At 39.0% G+C, this 27160-nt stretch overlaps 1 protein-coding gene across 8 annotated transcripts in view; it reads right to left on the minus strand.

Annotated features, from left to right (window-relative positions):
• Window positions 1–27160, minus strand: part of LOC106884256 (rho GTPase-activating protein 18) — a 126406-nt gene that overhangs the window by 19898 nt on the left and 79348 nt on the right. For 6 of the 8 annotated variants that reach the window (XM_014935537.3, XM_052967604.2, XM_089351737.1 and 3 more), the window contains 5 exons: window positions 5332–5534; window positions 4062–4127; window positions 2865–3028; window positions 1724–1925; window positions 873–1024 (listed from right to left, as the gene is read on the minus strand). In XM_014935537.3, coding sequence (XP_014791023.1) covers window positions 873–1024; window positions 1724–1925; window positions 2865–3028; window positions 4062–4127; window positions 5332–5497 — 750 coding nt within the window. In that variant the 5' untranslated portion in view covers window positions 5498–5534. Of the gene's footprint in view, window positions 1–872; window positions 1025–1723; window positions 1926–2864; window positions 3029–4061; window positions 4128–5331; window positions 5535–13683; window positions 13830–27160 lie in introns of those variants that run through there. The other 2 variants (XM_089351739.1, XM_052967607.2) reach the window with 2 other exon arrangements.

Raw genomic sequence — 27160 nt, forward strand, 5'->3', positions numbered from 1 at the left:
CTATGTGGCACTTTGGCCAAATGTCCTCTACTTCAACTACAGGTTGACCAATGCCTTGTCAGTGAAATCTGATAGACAGAAACAGTACGGAAGGCTTGGATCAAACCATCCAACCCATGCCAGCATGGAAAAACACATGAAATGATGATGACACAGCTATATGCATGTGTGTGTGTGTGTATTCCACTTTGTTTCTTTACGTCTGATTGGTTATGCTGCATCCAGGATATAAGTCACACTGTTTTTCAGCAAGCCCGGGGGGGGGGGCGGTTTCTCTACATCTCTACATTCCAGACACCTAGCATAGACTTCACTGGGGAGGGTCAACAAACAGATTCTGCTATAATTATAGAAATCCTTTTTGTCTCCCTTTTCAAAACTTGGGATTATCTCCCAAGGTTGCCATTGCTTTGGTGTCTTTCCATAGGCCCAAGCCACCTGGCATACATGAGTCTGCCAGAAAATAACTTCTCTAAGATTTCATCCTCTCTAGCATTCTGCATGTAAGTGGAACACCATTGAAACAAGTGGAGAGGATTAAGTATCTTGGGAAGTTGGTGACAAGAGAGAGTAGGAGGGATATGTGAAAAATAGGGGGAGAAATGTTATGTTTACATAAGATTTTTGTAGTTTTTCTTTTTAAGCAATCATCTCAACATTATCATCATCATGATTGCAATCCTATCATCATTTTCCCTCCTACGATCACCATCATCATCATCTTGATCATTATCAGTTTTATATCTATTTTCCCATGGGTTGGATAGGTTTGCAATGCAGTCGCAATTTCCTAGTTGCAACACATTTAATGAGATTTCTGACAGAAAAACAAACAAACAACAAAGTAAGCAAATAAAATAAAAACAACCAACCAAAGCTTGTGTTGAAGATTTGTCTTCCATAAACCAAATGTTATCATGCTCTGGAATAAAGGCCAAAGAATTGACTTTACCAATGACGTGATTCCCTGCCCATTTATTCCACGTTTGTTTTGGATTGATGCTCAACATCTCAATTCCTGTAGCTGAACAGATGGAGAAAAGAAAAACAAAAAAAAATAGTAATATAATAAAGGAAAAAACAACAAAAAAAAAAGCTGTCGTAGTTGTGTGGTTAAGAAGCTCGCTTTGCAATCAAATGGCTTGGGGTTCAGTCCCACTGTGCAGCACCTTGGGCAAGTGCTTTCTACTACAACCCTGGGCTGACCAATGTCGTGTGAGTAGATGGAAACTGTGTGGAAGCCTGTCATATATATTTGTGTCTATGTGGCGTGTGTCTTTGTGTTTGTGTTTGTCAGCTCCAACAATGTTTGGTGTTGGTTTGTTTATGTTCCTGAAACTTAGTAGTTTAGTGAAAATAGACTAATAGAGTAGCTACCAGAGTTAAAAAAAAACAAAAAAAAAACATACAAGTACTGGGGTCAGTTTCATCCTCCTCCTCACCATCATCATCATCCTTCCATGCTGGCATGAATTGGATGGTTTGACTGAGGACTGGTAACCCAAGAGGCTGCACCAGGCTCCGATCTGTTTTGGCAAAGTTTCTACAGCTGGATGCCCTTCCTAATGCCAACCACTCCAAGAGTGTAGTGGGAACCAATCAGCCTGCACTGACATCGGCCACGCTCAAATGGTGCTTTTTACATGTGACCGGCACGGGTACTAGTCAGGCTGCACATTTATTGTCCTTCTATTTTATTTAAAAGAAATTGTCTCATACCAACCTGCACCATTTGCAATTTCGAAATCATCTGGGTTTCCATCCATGGAATAAACGTATTTCCTGTGGAAATAACGGTGTCGGTTATCAGGGCGCTGCTTCGATGAATCTAGGACTGAATTATTGTTGCGATTCCCCGTAGCAAAACCATGAAGACCTCCAGGTTGGTCAGTAGGACTACTTGGGGGAGATTGACCTGGGGGCATCTGAAATAAAAGTTAGATTAAGACAGTGAAAGTGATATTATTATTATTATTATTATTATTATTATTATTATTATTACACTAGGGCACGCTAATGTATAAGTAAATTTATAGTATAAGAGTTGGTTTTAGTGGTAGTGGTGGTGCTGGTGGTAGTACTGATGTGCACAGTAGTATTTATACATGTAATAATCATCATCGTCATCATTTAACATCGACTTTTCTATGCTTGAATGGGTAAGACAGAATTTGTAGGGATAGATCTTCCATGGTCAGGTGTCCCTTCAGGTCACCAAATGCATGTATGTTTGTGTGTACCCTTGTCTAGACATCACATGAGGGTTGTCAATGAGAATCACCATTGTATACGTGATGTTAGACTGCAGCCTCGTGTCAAAACCGTGTCTGGCCATGGGGAAATATCATTACCTTGGTGTTGTAGTCAAAATGGTACACCCCTTCCCACGTGACAAAGTGGTATGATTTGAGCCAGCCACTATAAAGTCAGACAGTCAGTCGTTGTAGGAGGCCAGTAGCCGTAGAGTCGTTGTACGAGTTCTCAGTTGGAGTCAGTATCAGCTACGAGATATATACGAGTTCAAGTTACCGTCAAGGCAGATGTTTCAAAGTCATTGTGTTACAGAGCTTGCAGCGATAGCACAATAGACAAGTGAGAAATAATAAGACGCAGAATACTGCCACAACACAATAGTGGTGACAAGAATATTACAGTACTGACAACAACATAGAAATGGACGGGGATCCACATTATAGCACTTGGCTGGAAGTAGGTCAAGGCTGGTGACAGAAAGAGCAGCCAGCCCCAGAAAATCTGCCTGAACAAATACTGTCCAATCAATACAAGCATGGAAAAGTGGACATTTAACAATGATGACGATGATGATGAAATGTCCAAAATCTCCTTCAATAGACAATACTTACACTATTAGGGAAAATGTATTTTACGTGTGTTTTTGCAGCTTTTTTTCTACTCAGTGTGTCAACCCATCGCTGGACAGTGTCTCTCTGTTGTATGGTAAGGGAGGAAAGCACAAGTTCAGCTTCTTCATCGTGTTTTAAATCAACCGTTTCTGAACTTGTAGCGGCTAAGAAAAATACAAAAATAAGAAAATAAATAAATAAATACATAAATAAAATATGAACTGTTTTAGAATTATTGTTTAGCCCTAGGTCATTCAGATGTCATCAAGCAAACCAATGATCAAAAGATTATCTCCCTTCTTATTTTGAGAGTGTATCTAGGACGATATTATCCAATGTCTTCTTACAACACATTCAGGCATAATTCTTGTGTGGTTGACTTATTTCTAGCAAGTTTAATGACTGCGTGGAGGCTCCTATCTTGGCTCAGAAGGTGTGTGGGGGGAGAGAGAGAGAGAGAGAGGGGTGCTTCCCCCTCCCCGAGTAAAGGGGTGTAAAACGGGCTTGCTCTGAGCATTCACCTGTATGTGACCAAGAGACGAAGTGTGGGAGATGGTATTTGCCCTTCGTGGTCCTACACAGGTGTCACTTCTATTCGCTGCAATTTTGTGAGTTGTTTTATGACTTAAAGGTGAAACTGGGAGTTGAACCGACTTTTTACTTTCCTTAGTTAAGCAGCATTAAAAGCTTTGCAAAGTACACAATGCAGTGATTGTCAGGTGACAGAGTTCACTTTGTTACCACACTGTCTTGAGTTCAATATCAGTGCTTGGCACCTTCAGTAAGTTTTCTTCTGAATTCTTGGGTTGGCCAATGCTTTGTGAGTAAAATTGGTAGATCAGAAAGTGTGTGTGTGTGTGTGTGTATGTGTGTGTGTGTGTGTGTGTGTGTGTGTGTGTGTGTGTGTGTGTGTGTGTGTGTGTGCGCACGTGTGTGCGTGTGTGTGTAATTTTCGCTGTCAAAAGAAATCCTCTTGTTCTGTGCTTTCTGAGACATTCCGAATAAGATATTGGTTACTTTAAAAACAGGTATGGGTTAGCAGTAGGGCAAACGTGTCTGTAGAAAAGAATACCACAATAATGTGTTCTCCTAACCCATGCTAACATGGAGAAACAGATGTTAAACAAACAAGCCTGTAGGATTTGGAAAGAATTGAGATATAGAATTAAAATAGTAAATGAACTGCTCTGTAGTTACCAGTAAAATGAGATATCATAGGTCCAAGTCCGATTTTGGTTAACTGTTCTGCTTCTATTTCTCCTTCTGAAAATTAAATATAAATCACATATTTTAGAAAATATTATATTTTTTTTATTTGTATGGAAGATGTCTAAATATAGACAAGTAAAACCCTCATAAGTTTTCAGATACATCTGTTTATGTTTTCAGTTCAGTTCATGCTAAGTTTTGGTAAATCAAACAGATTCTTCTTCAAATGTCAGAAACCAAACTCAAATACTTGCAAAAGACTGGACACCATTCAATGCAGCTGAGGTGCCAAATGGTGGCGTTCACCAATGGACAGATTAAGTTTATCATTCAAGTAGCCAATGGTGGATTTGAACTCAAAATGCAAAGAATTGAAGCAAATAACACAAGTTCCAATTCCAGGTAAAGCTGTGTGGTTAAGACACTCACTTTGCAATCAATTGGTTTTGGGTTCAGTCCCACTATATGGAAAATTGGGCAAGTATCTTCTCTTCCAATAGCCCTGGGATGACCAATGCCTTGTAAGTGAATTTAGTAGAAGGAAACTGTGTGGAAGCCCATCCTGTGTGTGTATATGTATTATGCTTTTGTGTGTGTCCCCTCCTTGCTTAACAACTGGTGTTGCTTTGTTTATGTCTCTGTGACATAGTGGGTCAGCAAAAGGGACTGACAGATTTAAAAGTATTGGGTTAGTCAAACAAACTGACCAAACTCATCAAAGCAGTGCTCCAGCATGGCTGCTGTCCAATGAGTGAAACAAGTAAAAGGTAAAAGCAATCTATCATCTCTGACATTTTTATTTTTTTGGCTCTGAAAGGATAAAAAAATAAAATTGACCTGAGCAGAATTTGAGCACAAAATGTAGAGAGCTGGAAGACATCAACATCATCATCAACATTTAATATCCACTTTCCCTAATGGCATGGGTTGGACAGTTTGACAGGAATTGGCAAGGCTAGCAGGGTGCACCAGGTTCCACAGTCTGTTTTGGTTTGGTTTCTACAGCTGGATGCCCTTCCTAACACCAACCACTTTACAGAATGTATTGGATATTTTTTTATGTGGTACCATCATCACCAGTGCTTTTCACATTGCATCAGCACACACATCAATGCTTTCTACGTGGCATCTTGGTTTTAGGGAATCAGAAATACTGTGAGGTATTCTGTCTGATGTTGTCTACAATAAAATGTGGTTAGCAAACATCAAATAAATGTCAAAATGTAAAGAATTATATTTGAGGAGGAAGCAAATTTACCATCAGGTGTCTTGGATAAGTCATCTTCGCTGTCTTCTGTACCGATTGATTCCTTGCTTTGTCGTATATCTTGGAACTCTTTCCAATAAGTGTCCATATCGACCACGTCACCACCGGCTTCATGAGACTTCAGCAGCAGTGAATTAGGCAACACGCTTCCTTCCATGATTTTTTTCAATTCACAATTTAGAAATCATCAAAATCTACAATAAACAAACAAAGGAATAAATATTTAGAAAAAAAAAGGAAAATAGTTATTTACATTAATTTTAATTCAATTATACAACGTCCAACTCAAACAGATAATTTTTTGATAAATAAAGTTATCTGTTATTATATATCTGCTTTTTTATAAACGTAAATCTGTCCTCAAATATCTCACACACCCTGAATACACACACACACACACACACACATACACAATTGTGTGTGTGTGTGTGTGTGTTTCCAGTGCCAAAAAGTACTGTTGTCAAAACAGATTGAATGTCCAATCAGTTGTGCCAAATTTTCTGCATCCAAAGAACTGCACCAAAATTGCTTCATTGTCTCATTTCAGTTTTTGTCTTGTTGCATTTCTAGCAATGCTCTGCACCAGGCTCACCTAGTGAAGCAAGGAAGTTTGTTTAGCTGTGAACAACTTTACATTGCAACAGGGTGGACAAAATTACATATTACTGGTAACTCTCATGGGAACTCTTATATAACAGGCACAGAAGGGCAACTTCTCTTCTATTTAGAATTTTGCTGGGAAACGGAAGAGAGGAAACACTTTCTTCCTGTTTACACACTAAAAAAAGTTGCAAGCTTGATTCTTGACCGACATCTCAGCATATTGACTCCTCTTCCTCATCCTCCACCAATGGTTTACTATGAATTTCACATCATTCTTACTTTTTCTTGCTTGCATCAGTTTGATGAAGTTGATTCTGGTGGATTTTCTACAGTAAGATGCTCTCCCTGTCACCAATCCTCACTTATTTCTGAGCAGTATAATATTCCCCATGACCAGACATGTTCTTGCAGAATATTGGAAAGAAATGGCACTGCTTATAAGACAGTGACACTCCTTTACAACTATTATGCAATACCAAGGACACATACATATATAGTGGGATTCTTCTAGTTTCTATCTTTCAAACCCACTCACAAAAATTAGGTTGGCCGGGGGTTATTGTAGAAGACACACGTACAAGGTGCCATGTAGTGGGACTGAATCCAAAACCTCGTAGTTGGGCAGCAAACTTCTCAACTACACAGCCACATCTATAGTGTATGTTTTAGAAAACTATTCATGCGCAAACAGTGTTTCCTTTTAATGTTAAAATGAAGAGAATATATCAATAGATATTTAGCCAACATTGTATGTTTTAAGAGATAAGTGCCTTGTCTAAATAGACACCATCTTTGTGGACAGAAAAAAAAAAGGGGGGACCAACCATCCAGACTAGTTTCAATTCCACTGAGAGATTCATCAGTGAATACAGCAACAAGCTAAAGAATAACATTCAGTTTTTCTGTGGTTTTCCTGCTGCTTAAAATGATGTGTTGTACCACTTTACAGCTGAGTGAACTGAGCCAGAGAGAATCAAGTAGCAGAAAAGATTTATCACTGTTCTGGTGATTACAATATGAGCCATTGGTACTGCAGCTGGTGGAACAGCATCTCCTTCACTCAGAAAGCTGCGACTAATGTTCTCTCACACAAGACACACCCACATCCCATTTTAACGCAAGCACACACACACACACACACGTGTAGTCATATAATTTTTGTTTTTGTTTGGGTTTTTGTTCCCTAGCTAATATGTTATTTGATATCCACTCAAGAGTCTCCGTTTCCAGAGAGCAGTCATAGAGACCAACAAATTAGCTTTATTGCATAATGACAGAAACACGTGAAACACAAATGTCTGATAACAATGTTCTAAACCACTAAACAAAATAAAGAATGGCATTAGTTCTGTTTATGGTAATATACCGAATTTCAGGATCAAGTAATTTCTAAATTAAATTACAAACACACATTGTCCAACCCATGCCAGCATGGAAAATGGACATTAAATAATATATGAGTGGACAAACAAAAGACAAAGGCAATCAACACATTTTGGTAGGCGTCACATATTATTTAAAACAGTTTGATTTCGCTTCATGCGACAAAGTTTCTTAGGCTCATTATAAGAATCCAGGTCTTGGATTCCTACATTTGGCTGCCTGGGACCAAATCTACCCATTTTAAATAATAATAATAATAATAATAATAATATATATACATACACACATACATATAACACACACAACACACTTTCAAATAACTTCTGCTTACCAATTTCATTTACATGACTATAGTAGGAGATATTTGCCTGAGGTGCCTTGCAGGGGAATAGAACCTATCATCACATGGTTACAAAGTCTACTCACATTCACATACCTCTGCCTATTTGGGCCTTGTGAGTGGATTTGGTAGATGGAAAGTGTGCCTCTTTGAGTTCTTTCTTTTTATAGAATTAAATAAGACATATTTAATTTCTGTGTCAGAAGAATTCTTCAGAACTGATCCCTGGTAAACTATTTTTACACTAAGTTCCTTGTTTTTCTCCTAGCCAACCTTCACCTTACTGGCAGCATCCCTGTATATGGCTTTTACAGCTCTCACTAACCACTCCCCTATCCCTAGATTCCCACATTGCCCACCAGATAAGGGTACAGGAGACCCATCAGAGGCTTTCGCCATTCAACGAAAGTCAAATACAGATGTTTATTTTTTGGGGCCAAGTATTTCTCCTGCCTCACCAGGAAGATAACGTTGGTGGTGCTTCTGCCTGGCACAAATCCATAACTGCATCTCATCTAGACTAACTCTCTAATTAATTGAGCTATGATGACAGTCTTCCATGCAGTTTCCATCTACCAGTTCCACTGATGCGGTTGGAGAGGCAAGCTCCTTAACCACACAGATTCACAAAACTAGAAAACATGAACCGTGTCAAAGCCGACATTGGGGTTCAATGCAACCCTACAGCTCACTGGATCCTGTCAAACCATCTGACCCACACCATGTAAAATGGACATCATGTGATGATGATGATGCTGAGATGTCATCAATCCTCCCCCTCCTCCTCCTCCTGATCATCATCATTTGACATCCATTTTTCCATGCTTGCATGAGTCAAGTAAAATTTTGTCGAGGCAGACATTCAACAGCTGAATGCCTTTCCTGTCACCAACCCTCACCTGTTTCTATGTAAAGTAGTATCTTCATTTAGCCAGACGTGTTTTTCATGGAAGACTTGAAATGAACAACCTCATTTGTATGATGACAACAATGACAATGCTTGTTTACGACTGTCACGCAATGTCCTGACAAGGTTACAGACACACACACACACACACATATATATATATATAGATCCATATGTGTGTGTGTGTAAGCCAATACAGAGTAGAAGGGATTTTTTTATTAGTTCCACCACAAACAAAATCTCTCCTTTTACAGGTGAGTGTCACGATAAAGTGCACCCATGTTGTAATGTGACACTGAAACCATATCCAAGATCCACCAATTGAGGACAATGCGAATATCATGATGATGAAGTGTGTGTGTGTGTATGTGTGTGAGAGTATGTAAGTGTGTGTGTGTGTGTGTGTGTGTGTGTGTGTGTGTGTGTGTGTGTGTGTGTGTGTGTGTGTGTGAAATATTAGAAAGAGGAGCATTTTAAAATCTTTTCTTTGCTTCAGTCATTTGACTGTGGCCATGCTGGAGCACCACCTTTAGTTGAACAAATGAACCCCAGGACTTATTCTTTGTAAGCCTAGTGCTTATTCTATTGGATCTCTTTTTGCTGAACTGCTTGGTTACAGGGACATAAACACACCAACATTGGTTGTCAAGTGATGGTGAGAGGACAAACAGACACACAAACATATACACACACATATATATACATATACGATGAGCTTGTATAACAAAGAAAAACATGATACTTCCCATTAATCAAATACACACACTCACATGCATGCAGACAAACACACACAGACCTATTTTCTGTTCCTCGTTTATTTATTTCCCATCAATCCTCTCGCTCCCGTAAGCTCTTCCCTGCCTCCATTCATCCAGACTTCAATTCAGATTCGATAAATAAATAAAATAAAGAACAGACTCAGACATGTTGGATTTCAGTGCATTTCTGACTCTGTGGCTGTTGTTCTACTTAAGAAATATCACAGTAAAGAAAATGCTCAGTGCTATATGTGTAACCTAGTTCATGGTGGTTGAATATTCCAGGTCTACCCAAGCATGATGATAAATGTAGCCATGATTGAGATAGAATTTGATATAATGTTGAGTGTTGTATTTAATTTCCCATGTTTTTGGTCACGCACTTATATTAAATAAACACACACAGAACATAAACACTTACATACTCGCATTCGTGTGTGTGTGTGTGTGTGTGTGTGTGTGTGCATAAATGTACATATGTGTGTACGTGTATGTGTATGCACATATATATATATATATATATATATATATATACTGAATGTTCTGGCAAATAGCACTGTCCCTGTGCTCTTATCTGCAAATGAGACATCGGTGACTATGAAGAGGATAGAACATCAATTGGTCACAACACAAAGGGTGCCATGGAAAGATCCATGCTAGAAATCTCGTTAAAAGAGCTCATTTGAAATGAGACAATTTGAGAAGAGGACAGACTGAATGATGCAATTGCAGAATACTGAAAGCACAAGATCTGCTGGGTTGGACATGTTACAAGGTTCCCAGACAACAAGGTTGACCTGTGCAGTTGCCGAGTGGCATTCGAGAGAGTGGAAAAAGCCACTTGGAAGGCCTCCACGATATAACAGCATCTGATGGTTTGGTTGATACTTGCTTACACACACACACACATACACACGCACATACACAAACACACAAACGCACATATACATACACACACACACACACACTATTCCATGCTTGCATGGGTTAGATGGAATTTGTTGAGCCAGATTTCCTATGGTTAGACATCCTTCCTTCTTTCCTAATCTCCACCTATTCCCAAGAGAGGTAATATTTCTTCCTGGTCAGACATGTTTTCCAAGGAGGATTAGAAATGGATGACATTACTTGTCTGATAATGATACTTCACACACACACACACACACACACACACACACACACACACACACACACACACACACACACACACTGGACTTCTTTCAGATTTCTCCTACCAAATGCTCTCACAAGGCTTTGGTCAACCCAGAACTACAGTAGAAGACATGTGTCCAAGGTACAATACAATGGAATCAAACCCAAGACTACATAGTCGAGAAGCAAGCTGTTTAACCACACTGCCAGATTTCCATCAAATATATATATATATATATAAGTGCAGGAGTGGCCATGTGGTAAGAAGCTTGCTTACCAACCACATAGTTCTGGGTTCAGTCTCACTGTGTGGCACCTTCAGCAAGTGTCTTCTACTATAGCCTCAGGCCGACCAGAGTCTTTTGAGTGGATTTGGTAGACAGAAACTGAAAGAAGCCTGTCGTATATATATATATATATATATATATATATATATATATATATATATATATATATATATATATATATATATATATATATATATATATATATAAGATTTTTAAACTTTTAAATTTTCATATTCAAAAGAGACAGAGACTTCAAATTCGATATATCGATTTATTCACCACTCTATGTTAACATTTCTGTGCCAAACTTATCCAGTGACTGGTCCATTGGATTTAGACGTTTGGCACTTCTTCAGGAGTGGTTACCTTTCGAACAAAACACGAAAAAACACATACATAACTATTATTAGGTCTTTAGGACATCGTTAGCTTTCGTGTTTGTTATTATAGGGGAGATAACTCCTTAATTTTCTATTTTTATTGCTCTCCTGTGGATTTCCACTAGATTAATTATTTTGTTTATTTCTCTTTACTATACTATATTACCCGTATACATATGCATACATACACATGCACACACACATACATATATATATATACACATATATATATATATATATACATACACATACAGACATATATATGCCCATACATATATACACACATACATACAAATACAACACACATACATATATACATACACATGCACACACAATGTGTTGTATTTGTATGTATGTGTGTATATATGTATGGGCATATATATGTGTGTATGTGTATGTATATATATATATATATATATATGTGTATATATATATATGTATGTGTGCGTGCATGTGTATGTATGCATATGTATACGGGTAATATAGTATAGTAAAGAGAAATAAACAAAATAATTAATCTAGTGGAAATCCACAGGAGAGCAATAAAAATAGAAAATTAAGGAGTTATCTCCCCTATAATAACAAACACGAAAGCTAACGATGTCCTAAAGACCTAATAATAGTTATGTATGTGTTTTTTCGTGTTTTGTTCGAAAGGTAACCACTCCTGAAGAAGTGCCAAACGTCTAAATCCAATGGACCAGTCACTGGATAAGTTTGGCACAGAAATGTTAACATAGAGTGGTGAATAAATCGATATATCGAATTTGAAGTCTCTGTCTCTTTTGAATATGAAAATTTAAAAGTTTAAAAATCTTATGATATAAATATAAACTGTGAGAACGACCCTTAAGGAATCTAATTAATGATCTCCTAAGGTAAGTTCTTATGCTATATTGGTAACGGTTGCTACATCCTCTGGAAAAAAATTATTATATATATATATATATATTTATATATATGTTTGTGTATCTGTGTTTGTCCCCCACCATCGCTTGACAACTAATGTTGGTGTGTTTACGTCCCTGTAACTTAGCAGCTTGGCAAAAGAGACTGATAGAATAAGTACTAGGCTTACAAAGAATATGTTCTGGGTCGGTTTGTTCGACTGAAACAAGTAAAAGAATAAAAGAATATATATTTATATAAAAGTAATAAAGAGAAGAAAACGAACTATTCCTTCCGTGTTGTAATTAAATTACTCTAAATTAAGAAGAAATTGTTTCAAAATCCATTAACACATATTCTAAGTGCATTATTACACAGAAGATAATCATTTTAATGTACATGAGTAATGTCTGGCTGCTAACATTCCGTTATGATTTCCTCATCCAGAAACAGAGAAATATAAAGTCAAGGTGGGAGGTGAGCATGAGAGAAAAAGAATAGGGACAGGGGAAGAGCAAAGGTGAATGGATGGCTAAATTCATTAGAATGTGAAAAGAGCATAATAGAGGATTACAAATGGGGATTGAGGGAACACTGTGAGTATCAGTTTGGTTCGTATGCTTTCAATATTCAAAAAGAGGTGAATAAACATATTTTAACAAATGCAGATTTTTACATTAAAAATTTAGTGCCACAATTATATAAAATTTAGACTCAGTAGTTTATATTTTTCATTAATAAATTGTTTCTTGTTTTGTTTTTCCTGAACATTAGTATAAAGTGAACTGAATTTTATCAGAGTAATCTAAATGTTCAAGTGTGGAATCATTCTTGTGTCCAGATTATGCATTTGTTGTTGGAGTACTGTCATCTGTTTTCTAATTGACATGCCTGTTTGGCCAATGTAATGCTTATATCTGAATCTTTGGATATATTAATACAAATTCCACAATTGCATCTTCCACATTTTTAGGCATTTAGGTTTCATATAATGTTGGTAGGTAACTGAGCATTTGTTAATAGCTTCTTAAGTGATTCTGGCTGTGTTTATCTCTTGATCTTCTAAAATTCTGTTTGAATTGCATTTTAAAAGAGGTAAATTTTGATTAAATATATAAAAGACCTCAATATTCAGGGAGTTATGTGTTGAAATATAAAGAAAAACATTTGTTCATGTGATACTTTCATGATTTTTAAATTACATACACACTTGTATGTGTGTGTGTGTGTGTGCATGCGTGTGTGTATATACCCCTACACATACATATATAAACACAGTATCCAACAATTGTACAAAAGTTTCAAAGCTGGCAGCTAGGGTCTAACATTATTTAACATAAGCTGCAAATACATAGAAAGTGCTTCCATACAGTTTCCATCAACTGTTAGCAGTTAAGGCATTTGTTGGCCCTAAGCTACAGAGGAAGACACTCACCAAAGGTATCACGAGTGAGATAGAGCTTGAAACCACGTGACTGTAAAGTGAACTCTCTGCCCAACCACACAAACACAAAACTCAATGGATCTATAATTTCTGTATATGAGGCACGTAATAGTTTACTATCCAACCCATGCCAGCATGGAAAAGTGACATTAAATGATGATGATGTGTATGCATGTATAAACAAAAATAAACTTGCCTTACCAAAAAACCTGAATGCCTTTACCCGTTATTCTAAGTATGAGTGAGTGTGTGGTGCCTGAGAGTGTATATATGTCCACGTGTGAATGAAACACCCTGAACCAACCAACCAACACCCACTCTTTCTAAGCCAATGCACTTTCACAAATTGATGTGCAGGACAACTAAAATAGATTTTTTTTTTATATACGTGTATTATTATTGTCACTATTGTTGTTGTTGTTGTTATGGGTAGATTTGGCATATCTATTCTGGTTTACTTCTTGAGGCATTGTTGTTATGGTAGTATTGATTTAGGTACAACAACAAGAAAAAAAAAGGTTCAAATAGAAATCAATATATGACAATTGATTAGGTTACAGTAAACTGCTGGTTACAAACAAACAAAGAAACTAATAAATCTATATAAAAACTGTTCATACAGTTGGTTTAGGAGGGTGACATATTTGAAACAGACTTTTTAAATATTCTGATCAAAAAAGGCAGCGAGCTGGCAGAATTGCTAGCATATTGGGTGAAATGCTTAGCGGCATTTCGTCTGTCTTAAGTTCAAATTTTGACAAGGTTACCTTTGTCTTTTGTCCTTAAAATAAGTACCAGTTGTGCATTAGGGGTCAATGTAACTTGACTTATCTCCTGCCCAAATTGCTGGCTTTGTGCTAAAATGTGAAGCCAATATTCTGATTTAAAAAAAAACAAATGTTTTTCTTTTCGTCTTTTGATCACTAAGTATTGGTTCAAGTAAAGGTGTGTGGCCTAGTGGCTAGGGTGCTGCACTCACAATCACCAGATTGTGGTTTCAATTCCTGGACTAGGTGGTGCATTGTGTTCTTGAACAAAACACATCATTTTAATCCACTCAGCCGTGAATGAATAACCCTGCAATGAACTGGGGTCCCAGTCAGGGGGAATGTCATGATTTTGATCATGTAAACATCATGGAACCTGGGTAATAAGGCCCTATGATCCCTTGGACTCAAGAAAGTACTTACTAAAGGAACAGGTGGGCTGTGTGTTAAGAGGTTTGCTTCCTAACCACATGGTTTGGGGTTGAATCCCACTGACCAAACCTTCAGTGGATTTGATAAAAGAGGCTAAAGGGCACCTTGTGTGTTGTGTGTGTGTTGCTATGTCTTTGCTTTGACATCACAGGGTAGTTGTAAACAAGTGTCACCCTCATGCAAGCAGTGTCTATTGTTTCTAAACCTCTATTAAAACATTGTGACCATGGGGGAATATTTCCCTGCTTGGAAACAGGTGAGGGTTGGTGACAGGAAGGGCATCCGGCTGTAGAAAATCTGCCTCAACAGATTCCCTCCAACTTATGCATGGAAAAGTGGATGTTATGATGATGATGATGATGATGATGATGATGATGATGATGATGATGATGATGATGATGAAGTAAAGCAGTACCCATGACCCCTACACAGAGCCTTTAAGACAGGCGGGACGGTATGAGGAAGATCTTCTCAAATCAGAGACCAAGTCCTAAAGGCACTCATGGCGGTTGTATTAAACTGAGTGACGGATTAAGGTCACCACTCAGGCAGATGACCAGGACCGGATTTTGTAAAGAGAGAACAAAGAGCTGGAAAGAAGAATACCGAAAGCTCTAGATCTCCTGTTTTCACAGTTCTGATAATCCATTGATTTCTTATACCAGCAGACATTTTACCTACCATCTGCAGGAGGCTTACCATTTGGGACCCCCAGCCCCCCACTCCCATTAGCCTTTCAACACCTGGCATAAAGCCACCTCCCCCTCTCAGGTACTCTATCTACTTAGTCATGCAGGCTTTATCCTTCCTCCCACCCCTGTTTTTTTTTCTGTTTTGCAAGTTACTTGGCAACCTCACTCGTGACATGAATGGGGGCAAACCAGTCCATGCTGGAAAGTGGTTGGGGTTAGGAAGGAGACTCAGCTGGAGAAACAAAGCCAAAACAGACATTGGAGCTCGTTACAGCCCCGTGGCTTGCTGGATCCTGTTCAACTGTCCAAATCATGCGAGCATGAAACACAGACGATGATGATGATGATGATGATCTGCTGTCCAGAATTGGTGTTTTCATTTTACAGAATCTTAAAGAACGAGAGGCAAAATTGACCTTACCAAGATTTTAACCCCCCCCCCCCCAATCCAACTGTGAGACATTCTATTCAATGTTTTAAAGACTTTTGTAGTTTGCTGCCTTTACTAGTTCACCAGTAAAGACAAATTATCTCAAAGATGCATAGCATCTAGAGCAAGCCCTGGGCCAACCAATGCCTTTTCAGTGGAACTGGTTGATAGAGAAACTATATGAAGCCTGTCATGTGTGTGCATGGAGGGGGTGCAGATTTCTGCTAATTAAAAATATTTATGTTCATGTATTTTTAAATAGTTTGTTAAACATGTAGCAGTCTTGAGAGGAGTTAAATGCAATAGAAAACAACAACAAAAAAAAACATATAGGTACATGCATACATATGTACTTTAAATATAAATATTTATATATATGGTGACGACCTTAGAAGGTTAAACCTTTTGGACGAGATGACAAAGGACTGAGATACCTGGCGCCTTGCTGTGGAAGGCTCATCCTCCACAGCAGAAGTGTTAATGCTTCATCCCCTGGTAAAGAGGATTGGCTTGCAAGAGCCCTCTGCTGGCGCCACATGAAAAGCGCTCGTGCCAGTGCCATATTATGGCACTCGTGCCATGTTAAAAGCACTCAGAACACACTGTAACATGGTCAGTGTTAGGAAGGGCATCTAGCCATAGAAACAAAGCCAAATCAGACTGGAGCTTGGAGCAGCTCTCTGGTTTTCCACCTCTGGTCAAACTGTCCAACCCATGCCAGCATGGAAAATAGACATATATACATATATATATATACATACATACACATAATGCATGTAAGTTTGCATAAATATATATTTATTATGTGTGTGGGTGTGGATAGAAATATATATATGCATGTGGTAGAAGTAGACCCAGGAAGACATGGAATGAGGTGGTGAAACCTGATCCTTGAACTTTGGCCCTCACAGAGGCAATGACTGAGGCCTTTGACATTGAGAGTTGGGCCTCATAGAGGCGCCAGTGGAATGTAAAAGCACCCATTACATTCTCGGAGTAGTTGGCATTAGGAAGGGCAAACAGCTGTAGAAACCATGCCAAATCAGACTGGAGACTGGGGCAGCCTTCCAGCTTGTCAGCCTTGGTCAAACTGTCCAACCCATACCAGCATGGACAACGGACGTTAAATGATGATGATGTGAACTGGTATGTATGTGACTTTGTGTTGATTAGAATATACATCTATATTTCATGTATTGAGTTCTACATCTCCTGTCTGTTCTACTAAACGTCTGTGTATATATGTTTTATATTTATCAACCAGTGAATCTACCGAAGGTACAAATTATCAGTCTTATCATTACGGCTGCTTTTTTTCCTGCTGGCATGGGTTGGACAAACAAACAAGGCAAACAAATAACGATCTCATTCAGTAATATGTACTGAGATATCGATGACCGAATCTTCTTATCTCTAGGTTGATAGAAATTGATAAATAAATAATGACTGTGACCCACATGACAAACAAATCAATGGCTTATACGAATGTCTAATATTAGCTGGTGACAGATCTTGAAGTAAACACCTATTTTGCTTCACCTTTCTCTCTCTCTCTCTCTCTCTCTCTCTCTCTCTCTTTCTCTCTCTCTCACACACACACACACAGCCAAACATAGGCACAGAAATATTTACACATATGCATGCAAACATACAAATACACATCCACAATCATACATAGAATAAACATAACTGGGATACAAAACTAAAAGACATTGACCAACATTGGGTTTTTGTGTTATTTTTTGTACTCCCCTGTGTGTAAATGTGTGTGTGCGTGTATATATATATAATGTATTTGGTATTTTAAACTCTATAAAACATACGTTTTTTGGTAAATCAACAGACAAGATTACACAATCACGTGGAGAAATTCCTCTAGCTAATGTTTTAGGTAACCAAAATCCATTTACAAGGCTTTAGCAGGCTCCTAGTTTAGTGTCAATGTGACCCCCCCCCCCCACTAACTGTATCTCTGCTAACCTATATATTTCCGTTTGCACACAACACTTCAATGAAATGGACCACTGCTTGGGAGACACCTGTGAGCTCTTGTTGGATATTTGTAATAATACTCAGGTACTTCTCAAACCCATAGCTCAACACTATCTCACCCAGCTACTCTTCTGGTCACCACTCTTTGATGTTCTCCAACACTTTGGCTTTAATATGACCCCCAAATACAAAGAGCAACACATTATCTTCAGCCTGAGTACTTTTACTCCATAGGGCCTTAAATCACGGTCCAATTTCCTGATTCTACTTTCCATCCTTGAAAATCATTTCCGCATTTGTTTGCTTGCAGTGTGCATGTGTGTGTGTAACTGTTTATATAAGTATGTATAAATGTATGTCTAAACCCAGCTTGGTCTCATATTTTTTGTGCAGTCTGTACACATGCTGCACTGTCAATACACACAATATATGTCATTTCAACTTGCCCCTCCCTTCCCTCCCTCTGTGACACAGAGCAACGTATGTATTCAGGAATGAGTCACGTCAGAAGATAAGTCACATTCACAATTTACATTCGGCATTCTTACCTTGTGTTTATATATTTCTGAATGAAATTTCCATAAAAATATCTCAACAGAAACCTATTTACCCTACACACATAAGCAAAATCAGGGTATTTTAATCACTCATTTTGTCTGTTTGTCTGTGTGTTTGCAAAATTACTAGAAAACAGCAAAATAGATTTTCACCCCATTTGGCAGAAATACTCATTGGGTGAATGGCTTGAAATGATGAAAATTTGGTTTGATTGTCTTAAGAGAGGAAAAAAAAATTGAACTTACAAATTTCCCAATAAGCAAGTGGCCATATTATTTTGTTCACTTTCTTTTTCATATGAATCAAGCTTAGTCTGCGTGTGTATAGATCATGGTGTACCTATGTACATAGACATGTGTGCATACATACATGTGTGTGTGTGTGTGTGTGTGTGTGTGTGTGTGTGTGTGTGTGTGTGTGTACAGTGATGGATTTGATGGTTTTGTTTATTCACTTGATTTTCTTAGTTTCACTAGAGTATGCCTAAAAAAAATACAAATTTACGAATTTCCTGATAAGCAAGTGCCCATATCATTTTGTTCACTTTCTTTTTCATATGAATTGACCCTCGTCTGTGTGTATAGATCATGGTGTACCTATGCACGTAGACACGCGTGTACACACTAATGGATTCGAGGCTTTCATTTATTTACGAGATGATTTCTTAATTTCACCAGAGTATAAATACCTATAATGGTGATCCTTGGAAAAAAAAAAAAAAAAAAATTCAGTTCAATTAAAAAGCCTGGGTAAGCAACACATTGTGATCCACACTAGAATTTGTGAAAACATTTATCTGCTCACAGGGTATGTATCGCCCTCCCAATGCCTTTTATTTTTCATTTCTTGTGTAACTACAACAATTAAACCCATGTTTTACTCTCTATATTTTATAATTGATGTGCCTGTGTGTTTAAGACTCATGGTTCTGGGTTCAATCCCATTGCATGGCACCTTGGGTAGTTTCTACTATAGTCCCAGGGCCAACCAGTGCCTTGCGAGTGGATTTCATAGGCAGCAACTGAAAGAAGGTTGTCGTATATATATGTGTGTGTATATGTTTGTGTCCCCTTGTCTTGACACCACAAGATAGCTGTAAATGATTGTCACTGTCATACAAGCAGTGTGATTTATTTCCACTATTCTTCAAAACTGTGTCTGGCCATGGGGAAATACTATGGCGAGGGTTGGTGACAGGAAGGACATCAAGACAGAAAATCTACTTCAACAAAACTCCATCTGACCCATGCAAGCATGGCAAAATGGAGGTTAAAATGATAATGATGTTTACATGTATCTAATAACATGCAACACATTTTAATTAAATTTCATGCATTAATGAAACAAACAATGCTTTCTGTCTCTCCCTTAACACGTACTTACTATTCCCTCCGTATTTTAATCTAAACAAACATGTTTTCTAGTGTAAAAACTTGTTTGGAAGCTTATCAACGAGCAAATTGTATATCAGTAATTATATCAACAACATAGAAACCAAACACTGTTGTGGTCTGCTCTGCATCTGTACGGAGTGGTCTTAGTAGCCATAGTAGGAAGACGACAATGGCAACAACAACAACAACACCGCCGCCGCCACCGCCCGCCGCCACCGCCCGCCGCCACCGCCCGCCGCCACCGCCCGCCGCCACCGCCCGCCGCCACCGCCACCGCCCGCCGCCGCCGCCGCCACCACCACCACCACCACCACCATGTGGTGACAATATTTTAATGGCTTCATATCTTATCAATAAAAGGATTCAAAAAACTTAACTCACAGCATATCAGATTCAGAAATTATTATATTTTGATTAATCTTTTGTTTGTTTCAGTCATTTGACTGTGGCCATGTTGGAGCATCGCCTTTAGTCGAACTAATTGACCCCCAGGACTTATTCTTTGTAAGCCTAGTACTTATTCTATGGGCCTATTTTGCTGAACTGCCAAGTTACAGGGACATAAACACACCAGCATCGGTTGTCAAGCAATTTGGGGGGAACAAACACAGACACACAAACACGATGGGCTTCTTTCAGTTTCTGTCCACCGAATCCACTCACAAGGCTTTGGTTGGCCCGATGTTATAGCAGCAGACACTTGCCCAAGGTGCCACACAGTGGGACTGAACCCGGGACCATGTGGTTGGTAAGCAAGCTACTTTATTTCATTTTATTTGCCATAAAGGCAATATACAGAGTAGCTGTGGGCTGAACAACACATTAATGAATGAAAATGAAGTGACATAAAATGAATAAATGAGAGACGAAACCCAACGCCCACCGATTGGGTTTTTCTCGAAAACATATTTTCTTTTTTAAAAAATCAATATGAGGTTTCAAGCCTCTTACAAAAAGGAGGCACTAAAAGTTAGCAAGCTACTTACCACACAGCCACGCCTGCACCTATTGTTATTATTATTATTATTTAGTAAATTAACTGCTTAGTTTTCAGATTAATCTGTCAAGTGTAATGCTTATTTATTCACATTGTTTCGATTATCTTGCAGCTATGAGACTTCAATGATATGATGTGTTTATTTTTGGAATGACATTGTAGGGTAGGTGTGAAAGGCTGGATCTGGCTGATTTGAACATAAAATGGGGAGAATATTTTGGCTGGATATGACTGGCTTAAATGCTAAGGGGTTAATGATCACAAACTAGTCTGCTATTACTGCATACTTTATGAAATTAAGCAAGAAAAAAGATTTTATAGACTGCTAGTTATTGAGGGCAAATGTTAAGAGATAAATAAATCTTGAAATGTAATATGTAAATCACTGCTACCATCATCACTGTTACCACCACCACCACCACCGCCACCACCACCGCCGCCGCCGCCACCACCATCATCATGATCATGGGTGTTGTCGTTTTGTGTCTACTTCTCATACTATCAAGCAAGTGTTAGAGAGAGGCCATCATAGTTTGAGTAGGTAATTATTTGGAAATGGAGGCAAAGTGGCTGAGCGCCTTTCAAGTGTTGGGCCTCATGGAGGCAATGACCATGACCTTTGGTATTATGTCGTGCTTGAGAAGAAGACCCATCAAGCCGAGCAAAATCACAGTCCTGGCAGATACCAGTGACACATAAAAGCACCCATTACACTCTGTAAAGTGGTTGGCATTAGGAAGGGCATCCAGCTGTAGAGACCCGACCAAAACACACGAATGGAGCCTGGTGCAGTTCCCCAGTTTGCTAGCTCTGGTCAAATCGTCTGACCCATGCCAGCATGGACAATAGACACTAAATGATGATGATGATGATTGTCTTTCTAGATGGATTGGTGAAAATGTCTTGCTTGATGTTTTAGCTTTGACATGATTTCTACAACTGGATGCCCTTCCTGATGCCAACCACTTCACAGGACCACCTCTTTGCAGGGGTAAAAATAGGTTTGTGTAGGGTCAACTCTGGGAGAGGAAGGTCTTCCCACGGGGAAACATAGGGGGCAGGATGCTGAGGCACAGCTGAAAGAAGACAGCCCAGGGCTGAGACCGAGGGAGGAACACGTTGTCAATGGCTTGTGCTCCATGCGGAGGGAAGGGCTTAAGTAAGTTTGGTAATGGTGTTGATGGACATGCCATAGGTTCTGTACCCTCTAGGTTTATCAGCAGCCATGGTGCCTCTGTCCTCTGTTAGGCTCTTAACTTTAGTTCTGGAATGATGCCAACAGTTCATCCTGCCAAGATTAATGTCAGATGATTGATTGCTTGGCTGGGAGTCCAGCTGCTTCAATCTAACCCCAAACTTCAGGCCATATCAGGTACAGTGCTTGGTTTTTAGGGGGATAAAAAAAACAAAAAAAAGCACTTGTGCTGGTAAAAAAAAGTACCCAGCATGCTCTGTAAAGTGGCTGGTGTTAAAAAGGGTATCCAGTTGTCGAAATCATACCAAAACAGATGACTGGAGCCTGGTGTTGCCATCTGGCTTGTCAGCTTCTATCAAACTGTCCAGCTCATGCCAGCATAGGAGGCAGACATTAAATGATGGTGTGTGTGTGTGTGTGTGTGTGTGTGTCTCTCTCTCTCTCTCTCTGTGTTTGCAGCCCCACACCACATGACAGTCAGTGTTGATTGTTTACATCCTTCAAACTTTGCAGTTCAGTAAAAGGGAATGATAGAAAATGAAACTTAAAAGAATATAACTATTGGAGTCAATTCCAGGATGGTACTCCAGCATGGTCGATGTTCAGTGACCGAAACAAATACAAGCTGAGGTGTGTGTGTGTAATGTGAGATGTGTCAATGTGTGCATATAATGTACGTGTACACATAAACAAAGGCCTGTATTCATATGGATGTAAAGAAAGATTTATTAAACACACAACCTCCTTATCTATAAACTGAGATATTTATGTCATACAATACAAATAAAAACACAATTATTAGTAAATAAAAGAATGAGTGTTATGAATAAATTAGAGGGGAGACGTCAAACAGAACCTGAAAGAAGCCTGTCACGTGCGCGTGCATGTGTGTAGATATGGAGAGAGAGAGAGAGAGAGAGTTCAATGATGGCTCAGCTAACTGAAACTTCAAAGTTACTGTCAATAGTATTCTTGCTGAAGAACAATAAATTGTACCCTGTCAAATGTATTGAGTCCTTTAGTTTAATGTAAAATGGCTGCAAGTGTAATTCAACTTAAAAACGAACATGAACATGTGAAAGCAGCCATCACACTCTGTAAAGTGGTCAGTGTTAAGAACCATGCCAAATCAGACTGGAGTCTGGTGCAGCCTTCCAGCTGGCCAGTCCTGGTCAAACCGTCCAGTCCATGCCAGCATGGACAACAGATGTTAAATGATGATGATTATATATATATATATATATATTTATGAGGTGTACCCTCACCTAGGCATCACACAAGGGCTATGTAAATGATAGTGGTTGGTTCCAGTCTTCTATGGGAAGCATGTCTGGTGACAGGGAAAGGTTACCTTGCTTGGAAACAGGTCAGAGTTGGTGATAGGAAGGGCATCTAACCATAGAAATTCCAACAAATTCCACCTGACCCATTCAAGTATAGAAAAGGGGACATTAAAATGATGATGATAAGCCCCATCTCAGTTACTGCAAAGAATTAATGAAATCAAATGAGTCGACTGCAATGTTTTCATTTTATTGATCGAACTGAAAACAAGGGCCAAAGTTCACCCCTTTTGAAGAATTCAAAGTGAATGAAAAACTGGAGGAAATATGTTAGGAAAAAGTATTTCCTCAAATTACTTTTTACTATCTCAAAAAACAACAACAACAACAACAATAATAATAATTATCGTTATCTTTGATCATTCTCTTAAGTGGAACAAATCCTTTTTTGCTTGCAAAGGAGAATAGATATGGTTGACTGACTCAACAACAGTACATGACTGGCGCTTGTGTGTGTGTGTGTGTGTGTCTGTATGTGCACGTATACCTGTGTGTGACTGCATGCATATTTGCATGAGTGTAAGCATGTATGTATGTGTGTGCACATGTGTGCGTGTGCATGCAGATTGTGGTCATGGACGACTGAGGCTATCACAATGATGACTAAAATGTCAAATGATTGTTACTCTTACCCATCAAGACAGACAAGTCACACCACACATCTCCATCACAATGTTAAAGCCCTCCATCCATGACTGGTACCCATTTTCTAGAATCAGGTGAAATGAAGTGCTTTTCTCAAAGGCACAACACACAATGCATTCTGGAAACCAAAAACATGATTTCCCAATCATGAATCTAACAAATCCCCCCCATTACGTGGCTTGTATGCCTTTCCCTAATGTAAACAGGAAGAAAGACCAGCACACGGATATCCCTCATTGCCTTCCATTCTCCCTCATGTGCTCACCTATCTACCTGCATGCGCAACACCTTTCCCCCACCATTATCTCCCTCTTCGTGTGTCACGCTTGTCCGACCACTTTTAAACTTCTCGATCCACTCCAACACACTTCTACATGGTAGTGCACTGTGCCCCAATTGTGGGGGTGGATTCAAAAAGACTAACAGAAACCAAAACCCTGCTAATATTAAACTAAACTGAGAGACAACTGTGTGTATGTATATCTGTATGCTACTGCTTATGTGTGTGCATGTGTGTGTGTGTGTGTGTGTGTGTGTGTGTGTGTATATATATATATATATATATATATATATATAGGCGCAGGCGTGGCTGTGTGGTAAGAAACTTGTTTCCCAACTACATGGTCCTGGATTCAGTCCCACTGTGTGGCACCTTGGGCAAGTGTCTTCTCTAGCCTCGGGCTGACCAAAGCCTTGTGAGTGCGTTTGGTAGATGGAAAATGTATATATTTGTGTGTGTGTGTGTGTGTGTTTGTCCTCACCACCACTGCCTGACAACCAATGCTGGTGTGTTTATGTCCCTGTAACTTAGCAGTTCAGCAAAAGAGACCGATAGAAGAAGTACTAAGCTTACAAAGAATAAGTCATGGGGTCAATTTCTTCGACTAACACCTTTTAAGGCGGTGCTCCAGCATGGCGAGTCAAATGACTGAAGTAAAAGAATAACAGAATATATATTTATATACACACACACACACACACACACACGTACAAATATATGTATATACAGATATAATACATACTATATATGCATACATACATACATACATACACACACATACGCTTGCACACACACACACACACACACATTGGTCAGTTGTCAGGATGTGGTACTATGAGTGATATAAAGACAAATGTCAGAAGAGATAATTAGCCAGGAACCAACTGAACAATGACAGCAGGACAGGTGGTGGTGGGGGAGGCGGCGGTGGTGGTGGTGGGGAGGTGGGGAATGGTGGCTGTGGTTTGTGGCCATAAAAACCAGAGGAAGAAAACACGATGTGGGCAGAGGGGGCAGCACGGATATTAAATGGCTAAATATAACTGCTAATCTCATCCCTAATTAATTTCTCTGTCCCCTTTTCTATCCAATCTGATTGTCCCATTTGCGTTGGAGGCAGGCACTGGAAATCTATTTTGGTATTCGGGCAATAATAAACCATTTCTGATCCAGAAACAAGGAACGGATGTGTTTTGTGTATAGAAGTAGGAAGCGTGTGTGTGTGTGTGTGTGTGTGTGTGTGTGTGGTTAGAGTTATTTGAATTCACGTGCTTCTTGGGAGAACTAAGGCTGCCAAAGTTGACCTCAGCAGCATTTGAATATAATGTAATGGGACTTCACTAAATATCTAAAAAGCAAATGCTAAATGATGATGATGATGATGATGATGATGATATCATCTGGTGTTTTAATGCTTCGATCAATCACTGCCATAACAGCAACAACAACAACAACAAATGACAATACTAATGGTTTCAAATTTTGGCACAAGGCCGGCAATTTTAGGAGGTGGGGTAAGTCAATTACACCAACCCCCAGTGCTCAACTGGTATTTTATTCTGTCGACCCCGAGAAAGTGAAAGGCACAATCGTCCTCAGTAGAATTTGAACTCAGAATGTAAAGAGCCCAGAAAAAAACTTCTACCTAAGCATTTCACCTGATGCATTAACAATTCTGCCAGCTCATCACCCCACCACCACCACCACCACCATTAATGATGGTGATGATGATTTCTTTATTTGACACCAGGACAATGGATGGGGGACAATACAAAGATGACCATAAAGTGTAGGGATTGACACAGAATCAAATTATTTTTTTTTCTTTTTAAAGAAAAAAAAAGTTTAAACCGTAAAGAGAATAAACAAAATGTGAATTATTGCAAAGTAGCGATAATGGCTTTTATTTAGGTAGATGGTCAGCTATTTTGAGTAGAAGGGTCAGTTACATTGACCCCAGCACATGACTGGTTCAAGAGAGAGAGAGAGAAATTTATGGGTGGGAAAATATGGAGACATTTTAACTGAAAGAAAAATACAGAGGATACTACCATGATGATGATCATCATCATTATTTAACATCTGTTTTCCCCTGCTGGCATGGGCTTCACTAAACCCCAATGTTTGCATTGCCATAGCTCCTCTGAGTGGATGCCCCCTTCCTAATACCAACCACTTTACAGAGTGTACAGAATGTTTCTGTCATGAGACAGGAATGATCTATTATGTCACTGTGGCAGATTCCAGTCAATCCAAGCTGGAGGCGTATGAATAAAATGGCAGTGATCTGCTTTAGCTAAGAGAACTCCGTACAGTAGCGAAGAAGCGGCAGCTTCAAACCAGTCACTGAAAAGACTGCCCAGAAACAACACCTCTTCCTTTGACATGCCACAATTTCTTTGTCCACCACCAACTGTGTGCAACCCAGTTGAATGAGATCAGCTACAACTCTGCTTCAAAATGATTGGCACATTCTTGTTCTTATTAGCTTACAATGGCTTCCATACAACCCTTCTGTGTACAAAGTCATGAAACTTTCCTTGTCTTGCATACACGTGTATTTGGTCCACATACACATTGCAGAGTAATCATTGTTACTGCTTGCCAGCACTTGTGTTATTTAAATAAAGTTTACAATGATTCGTTGGAAATGAAATGTCTTCTGAACATTCTTTATTCACGTTTATCAAAAAGGACATTGAAATGGATTCTCTCACGCACACTCTTGACACATTAAAGCACAGAACACTCGCACTAGTAACTACACACACCATGTTACAACCAAACCCACGTTGCATTGGTGACAACCACTATTGCTTTAATAATATGCTATAATCTTTACAAGGGGGCAGCGCTAGTGATAACAGCCAAGTGACTTCATAAGATCCTTCAACTGAAAGAGGTTGTTGCATTGAGGGAGGTGGCTTTATGTCAAGTGATGAGAGGTTAAAGT

This window comes from Octopus bimaculoides, chromosome 4 (assembly GCF_046866305.1).
Source record: "Octopus bimaculoides isolate indiv1 chromosome 4, ASM4686630v1, whole genome shotgun sequence".
In the NCBI taxonomy this organism is placed as follows: Eukaryota; Metazoa; Mollusca; class Cephalopoda; order Octopoda; family Octopodidae; genus Octopus; species Octopus bimaculoides.